Genomic DNA, 8,346 nt, shown 5'->3' with positions numbered 1-8,346 from the left:
CTTATCTCAGGGAACCGTGGTTACTTTAATAACTGTAGTGTTTTCCAATTTAATGCTGATTTGGTGTTCAAAAACATGTATTATTAACAGTGTTGAAAATAGCATCCAGGTATATATATATAAATGTCTTTGGTACTATTGATCATTTTAATGGATCAATTCTAAATAAAAAGCATCACAACTGTTTTGAAGAAAGAGGAAATGCTTCTTTAGCAGAAAATTAGCATACTGTTGTGCATTTATTGAATGAAATTACATTTTTGCTGGACAAGATACAGATGAATGTATTGTTGATGGCTTCAAAATGTATCTTCTATAACAATGTCATTTCTGTTTTTCAAGATCTACAGTGTTAGCGTGTCTGTCTGTGTTCATGCTGTGAATGATCATTAGAAGCTATTAAACAATCTGTAAGTATGCTAAGGGCAAGGACATACCAGTCGTTTTTTTTTTAAAGTAGTTTTAATGAACATATCTCACTTTAGCTTTTTTGTTTGTTTGCAGAAAACCAACAAGATCTTCCACTAGAGATATGGACTGAGTCTATGATGAGCAACTGGTTAACGTCAATAGGAGTTAAAGAGACATACATCAAAAAACTTCATGAAGAGGAAGTAGATGGCTGGATCCTTTGTGAACTCTTCGAAGAATATCTGGAAAAAAGATTGCAATAAAATCCGGGCCTGCACTTTTAATAATCAAAAAAAAGAGATGAGTTAGTAAATTCACAAAAAGCCCAGAGCCAACATTTACACAAAACAAACTTCTGCAATTAAACGTGTTGACACAAGAGCCGACATCAAGGAAGAGCATAAAGAAGATTCTGTGCCTGTGATAACAACAAAGAGAGATTCAAAACTACGACCTTTTGATATGAAAGGTGTTGATTTCACATATGTTAAAAACAGTGTACTCTTACCAGAATCAGGGGTTGTTGATTATATTAGTCCATGTCATGAGTATAAGTCATTTGCCATTGCTGCAACACTGGACCGCTAAAGACTACAGGCCAAGTTCACAAAGGAAGTGCTGAAATTTGCTACAGATTGTATGAATGTTCGTACAAATGGCACAGTTCATTTTGGTGTCATGGACAGTAGAGGTGACACTGGTTATGTACATGGAGAAATCATTGGTATTCCTGTTAATGAAAAAGATGTATACTGTGATGCAGTAGATTACATAGAGAGAGGTTTCTCTAGCTCTGATAGCGAACTGATACGATTATGTATTGGTGATCCTCAGTTTGTTCAAGTAGTCTGTTCAAACCCAATGAGGAACTCTACATTGTGGAGGTTGATATTAAGCCAGCAGTGAGCATAGTGAAGAATAGGGCTTCTCTGTTAGCTTGCCAATTTTCAGTGAGAAGGCAAACAAAGTTCAGTTTGAGAAGAAAATTGCTTATCGCAGAGTGGGTTCTAAAACCGAACCAGTGGCTGACCTCAGTGACTTCTACCAACACATCAGTTTTAGGGATGCTCAGAGAGAAGAGGCAGAGAAAATGCATAATTTCACAGCACCAGAACTGTGCCAGAATCTGGGAAAAAAGCTTGTCATGCTCATAACAAGTGGAAAGAAAATACTGGACAAGGAAAAATCACACATACTGGTTACCAACCAATTTCATGAGAAGGATCTGCAAAGCATTGATTTTTTTTGTTGATCATGAACATCTTCTGCATGTTTGACTTTGATCCAGATTCCATAATAAGGAATAAGAGGATAAGAGGAATCTCCCCCTCTCTTCTGAGGCCATCTCAAAACAGATGGCCGGGGCAACTGCTGACCAACAATGCATAAATTGGAAATCGGACAAACATGAAAGACAGATTTAGATTGACACGTCCCACCCGCAGGGTACGCGGGTCACTACAACGTGACACTCAGCATTCCTTTCTCCTCCTCTCAGATACGCCAAATATTCTTTCCCTCCAACAAAGAATACACAAACTTATACCAACGATCCTAAAGACAATCATTTATCTCCGCTACTAGTAGCGCAAATAACCCATAATTATATGTTGTCTATGTCTCTTATATGCTTGGTGTGTTTATTGTAGCCTACGCAGCTAACCAATGTGTGTATAACCAGTTAGGTAGACAAAGTTATTAGTGTGTATGCCCAATGTTTGGTATTAAATGAAAGCTGCCCAATGTTTGGTATTAAATTAAAAAAGCTCATTTTATTTCCAAGATGTCGATGTGAATAAAAAAGGTTGATATTATGTACAAGGTTCGCATTTCAACACTTATTGAAGAGACTAACAAACTCTTGCAGAAAAGTTGCCTCCATGTGACAGAAAGACATTATGCTAAAGTATGCACAAATGAGCAACAGTATGGGCGGAGCGCCCGCCTTGCAACCCAAATGATTGGAACGCAAACTTCATGGGACGGACTTTGTCGGCCCGGTTAAATTCAAATGTCCAGCACAACACAGTGCCTTTCGCCTGTTGCATTCGCCTTTCGTCTTCAGCTCGCTCTCATCAGCGCTCCCAGCTTGATCACAACGCGACTGTGCCATCCAGAACTCTACAGAACCAGCTAAAGCTTCGTGAAACTCTTGAAGTCCTTGCGACCTGCAGCTCCGACTTTCAAAGAACTTCCAGCTCATCACGCTCGGTAACTAAGCAACCAAACGAAGCTTGAACTGACCTAACTGCGTGAAACACTGAACAGCAGAACCAGCTTGAAACACCTCGATGGCGTGAACAGCGTGAGCCCCTCGCCCCAAGAGAAACCCCTCGCCAACGCTCACCTGAGCTCCGAGACATCATCTGGGTAACCAAGCAACCATCCGAAGCTTCATCCAGCCTCTCCAGCTATCCAATCACCACAGAAGGCTTCCCAGAGACGTCATCCAAAGAACCAGGCAACCAACCAGAGGTGACGCGATTCCCTCTGCTAAGACAAGCCCACAGAGGAAAACCCGAACGCAAGTAAGACAAGGTCTCCTTAATCTCTTGCTGAACTGGTGCTAAAATTCCTTAAGCAGCTAAAAAGATAAAGCTTTTATGGTTTTCTCAGGTTGCAACTTAAGAACTAGTAGCAGATACTAGTAGTTTTGGGATTCCCTTCAAACTCCATTCTCATTCCTTGAACCGTATGCGTGTGTGTGTGTGTGTGTATGTGTGTTTAATTGTTAGTAGTTTAGTTCATGTATCTGTCAGGCATTCACCACAGCCACCCTTACCTGCCACACCACCCGGAGCACCGCCCACTCGTTCCTTAGAGTAGTTCAATAAATTCTTGTTTCATTGAAAAGAACATCTTGTTTTTCTGTTCATAACGCTACTGCCTGTGCCCTAGATTTTGCTACCTAGCTCATAACGAACAAATATTTTGGTTTATATTATAATCCGATGGCCACGGGAATAATATAAACATCCAGAGTTGGTAAAATATCCTAAGTGAACGTTCGGTGGACGAACAGTTGATAAAAGTGTAAATTACTAACTTTGAATCAGTTAATCACGTTAATTCCAAATCCTTTGGATTCGATTCTCAATTGAATCACTTAAATTTGACCTAAAACCCTACATATTAATGGTGGAGAATGCAGGCGGGCACATCTAGCTTGTGAACATAAAAATTAAGTCAATTTGTGTTGTACCTTTTCTATTTTTCCGGAAAATAGAGCAGAGACAGAGAAACAAGGTTTGTTGTGTTACTGTATACTTTATTGTGGCAGCCAGTGTGTTTGAATGAATGGAAGAGTAACTCGAGTTGTCTCGTAAAGAGTTAAACTGCAGTAAACACTTAAGAATTGTCCGCTGAGACAAAAAGAGAAGTCGCTTTAAAGCGCACATGGAGAAAAGCGAACGTGTTCCTCCTTTCCTCCTATAAGGCCTTGTTTGACGCTAGGCTGATTTACATTGCGTGTCCCAGTGTGAAAACAGCTAGACAATCTCCCGGAGATTTTCAGGTTAGCTACCTGCTCCTCCATTTGGTCACTTAAAGCTAGTGAACCCGAAACGCGATGCCCAGAGCGAGCGTCCAAGCGTTGTTTTGTGGGAGAATTGTTAAATCTTGATCAAGTAAAGTTGTGTGCTTATAGCCACATGTGTTGTTATATGTCTAGACAGACTAGGTTGCAGAGTGTTGTGCGTTTGTAGCTCCCTAGAGTTTTATTCTTCTGAGGAAATCTCTATTTTACTATTACTTTCTGTTGTTTAAAGTGATAAAATATAGCTTTTTTCCCCACCAGATTTCTGTTATTATCCATCAAACTAATCCGATCGCTCGTTTTTAATCTATAACCGCCAGTGCAACGCCGCGCTGTGCGTTAGCATTCCGTTTGCCGGTTAGCCTGCCATTTGCGTTCCCACTCACGTCTCTATTCACGTCTACTACCGCTTTCCTTTCTTCCCTCGCTCTCGTTGATCGCTCGTTTTTATTGTACAACCGCGAGTGCAGCGTGTTTGTAGTGTTAGCCGGTTAGCTTGCCATTCACTTTTAATTTTTCTCTACGCCTTTTTCTACACAAGTTCATCAGACAACAGTGGTGAGTTGAAATCATTCTACATCTACGGTGAGTAATGGCTTCTTCTCCTTTCCTGGTAACCTGCATCACCTGTCATATGTATAGTTTATCAATCTCTGTCGGCAGCGAGGGATTCACATGTGATAAATGCAGGGAAATAGTTAGGCTGACAGAGAAGATTTCAGAACTAGAGACACGCATCCAAACTTTAATCGAGGATAGTAAGAATGTGAGGGCATTAGATATGGCTTTGGATGCGACTAGCTTAGGAAGTCCCGTACATTGTTCGGTTCCGGTAACTTCGCCTTTGCAGCAGGGCAACTGGGTGACTGTGAGACGGCATAGTCGCGGGTCAAAACACCGCTCTTCCGTTCCGATCAGAACATCAAACAGGTTCTCCCCACTCAGTGACGCACCCACTGAGAAACCTGATCAAAGTGCTCTAGTTATTGGCGATTCTATTGTACGGAACGTGAAAATAGAGACACCAGCCACCATAGTCCAATGTTTACCGGGAGCCAGAGCGCCTGACATCTTGGCAAATTTAAAAGTGCTGGCTAATGCTAAACGTAAATTCAGTAAGATCGTTATTCACGTCGGCACAAATGATGTTCGACTTCGCCAGTCGGAGATCACTAAAAATAATGTTAAAGAGGTGTGTGAACTTGCAAGTACGATGTCAGACACTGTAATATGCTCTGGCCCCCTCCCTGCGTATCGTGGTGACGAGATACATAGCAGACTGTCGTCACTGAATGGCTGGATGTCTAAGTGGTGCCCGCAGAATAACATAGGTTTCATAGACAATTGGACAAGTTTTTGGGGCAGACCTGACCTGTTGAAAAGAGATGGTCTTCATCCCTCCAGGGGTGGTGCTGCTCTTCTCTCTAGTAATATGGCATATAGTCTTAGAGTTTGCACTTGACTAACTGGGGCCCAGGTCAGGAAGCAGACAGACTGGCTAATCCGACCGTCTGCTAGCCGCCTCACGTCACCAGAATCAGTTAATTCTCAGCACATAGAGACCCTTTCACCTAGATATCATGCTATAGAGACTGTGTCTGTTCCCCGAGCTAGACAATGCAAAAGACGTCCAAACCAATTTAAGAGTAACAATCTAATCAACGTTCAACAAATAAAAAACTTACATAATACAGAGAAACAAATGATAAAACTTGGCCTTTTGAAAATCAGGTCCCTCTCGACAAAAGCGCTTTTTGTAAATGATATGATCATTGATCATAATCTAGATGTGCTATGTTTGACAGAAACCTGGCTAAAATCAGATGATTACATTATCTTAAACGAGTCTACCCCTCATGATTACTGTTATAAACATGAGCCACGTCTAAAAGGTAAAGGGGGAGGTGTTTCTACAATTTATAGCAATATTTTTAGTGTTTCTCAGAGAGCGGAATCTTCAAGTATAACTCATTTGAAGTAATGGTGCTTCATATAACATTATCCAGAGAAACAATTGTTAATGATAAATCCCCCATGACGTTTGTACTTGCTACTTTATACAGGCCACCAGGGCACCATACAGATTTTCTTAAAGAATTTGCTGATTTTATATCTGAGTTAGTGTTAGCTACAGATAAGGTCTTAATAGTAGGTGACTTTAACATCCATGTTGATAATGAAAATGATGCACTGGGAGCAGCATTTACAGACATTCTAAATTCTATTGGAGTTAGACAACACGTGTCAGGTCCCACTCATTGTCGAAATCATACTTTAGACTTAATACTGTCACATGGAATTGATGTCAATGCCGTTGAGATTCTGCAGCAAAGTGATGATATCTCTGATCATTATCTAGTCTCGTGTATACTCCAGATAACTAAAACTGTAAATTCAACTCCTTATTACAAGTATGGTAGAACCATCACTTCTACTACAAAAGATTGCTTTCTAAGTAATCTTCCTGACTTATCTGAATTCCTCAGCATGTCCAATAGCTCAGAAAAACTTGATGATGTAACAGAAACTATTGACTCTCTCTTTTCCAGGACTCTAGATACGGTCGCTCCTCTGCACCTAAGGAAGATTAAGGAAAACAGTCCGACCCCGTGGTATAACGAGCACACTCGCGCCCTAAAGAGAGCAGCCCGGAAAATGGAGCACAGCTGGAGGAAAACAAAATTAGAGTTTTTTTGTACTGCTTGGCGTGAATGTACCCTATCATATAGAAAAACGTTAAAAACGGCAAGATCTGATTACTTTTCGACTCTTTTAGAAGAAAACAAACATAACCCTAGGTATTTATTCAATACAGTGGCTAAGTTAACAAAAAATAAAGAACCAACAGGCACTGACTGTGCCCCTCAGCATAGCAGTAATGACTTTATGAACTACTTTACTTCCAAGATCGATACTATTAGAGACAAAATTGTCACCATGCAGCCGTCAATTACAGTATCGCATCAGATAGTGCGCTATAGATCTCCTGGGGAACAATTCCACTCATTCTCTACTATAGGTCAGGAAGAATTGTATAAACTTGTTAAATCATCTAAACCAACAACTTGTATGCTAGACCCTATTCCATCTAGGCTACTAAAAGACTTGCTTCCAGATCTCATAGATCCTCTTCTGAATATTATTAATTCATCACTGTCATTAGGATATGTCCCCAAAACCTTCAAACTGGCTGCTATTAAGCCTCTCATTAAAAAAACACAACTTGACCCCAACAAATTAATTAATTACAGACCAATCTTGAATCTCCCAATTCTGTCAAAGGTATTGGAAAAGGTTGTATCCTCACAATTATCTTCCTTCCTACAGAAAAATTATATCTGTGAGGATTTCCAGTCAAGTTTTAGACCGTACCATAGTACTGAGACTGCTCTTATTAGAGTTACAAATGATCTGCTCTTTTCATCTGATCGTGGTTGTATCTCTCTGTTAGTGCTACTGGATCTTAGTGCTGCGTTCGATACTGTTGACCACAACATTCTCTTGAACAAACTTGAAAATTATGTTGGCATAAGTGGTAGTGCATTGGCGTTCAAATCTTATCTGACCGCCATCAATTCGTGGCAGTAAATGAAGAGGTATCATATCGGTCACATGTGCAGTATGGAGTACCGCAAGGCTCAGTACTAGGGCCATTACTTTTTATGCTTTACATGTTACCCTTGGGTGATATCATCAGGAAATATGGTGTTAGCTTTCACTGTTATGCTGATGATACTCAGCTCTATATTTCTTTGCGGCCCGGCGAAACATACCAATTTGAAAAACTAACGGATTGTGTAGTTGAGTTAAAAAACTGGATGACAAGTAATTTCTTACTGCTAAATTCTAGTTCTACTGTGTTAATTATTGGACCTAAAACCTCAGCGTGTAATAACCTAAAACACTGTCTAATACTTGATGGCTGTTCTGTTAATTCTTTGTCATCAGTTAGGAACCTAGGTGTGCTGTTTGATGGCAATCTTTCCTTTGAAAACCACATTTCTAGTATTTGCAAAACTGCATTTTTCCATCTCAAAAATATAACTAAATTACGACCTATGCTCTCAATGTCAAATTCTGAAACATTAATTCATGCGTTTATGACCTCAAGATTAGATTACTGTAATGCTTTATTGTATGGTTGTTCTGCTCGCTTAATAAACAAACTCCAGCTAGTCCAAAATGCAGCAGCTAGAGTTCTTACTAGAATCAGAAAGTATGACCATATTAGCCCGGTTCTGTCAACACTGCACTGGCTCCCTATTAAACATCATATAGATTAATTACTTATAAAGCCCTAAATGGTTTAGCTCCTCGGTACCTAAGCGAGCTCTTATCACATTATAGTCCCTCACATCCGCTGCGTTCTCAAAACTCCGGCAATTTGATAATACCTAGAA

General features: G+C 40.2%; 1 protein-coding gene across 1 annotated transcript; it reads left to right on the top strand.

Moving 5' to 3' along the window:
* The first annotated feature begins 4,096 nt into the window (after positions 1-4,096).
* LOC127179126 (uncharacterized) lies at positions 4,097-5,881 on the top strand. The gene has a single exon (XM_051132425.1). The coding sequence runs from the start codon at positions 4,539-4,541 to the stop codon at positions 5,406-5,408; it is 870 nt and encodes a 289-aa protein (XP_050988382.1). The 5' UTR covers positions 4,097-4,538; the 3' UTR covers positions 5,409-5,881.
* Positions 5,882-8,346: the final 2,465 nt, after the last annotated feature.

This window comes from Labeo rohita, chromosome 16, assembly GCF_022985175.1.
Source record: "Labeo rohita strain BAU-BD-2019 chromosome 16, IGBB_LRoh.1.0, whole genome shotgun sequence".
Taxonomy (NCBI): domain Eukaryota; kingdom Metazoa; phylum Chordata; class Actinopteri; order Cypriniformes; family Cyprinidae; genus Labeo; species Labeo rohita.
Note: the sequence above shows the minus strand (reverse complement) of the source record. Positions and strands in the feature narration are given on the sequence as shown.

Bases quoted from the DNA above. Each gene is read 5' to 3' on its own strand.
- LOC127179126 (XM_051132425.1), top strand. From the start codon at position 4,539: ATGGCTTCTTCTCCTTTCCTGGTAACCTGCATCACCTGTCATATGTAT.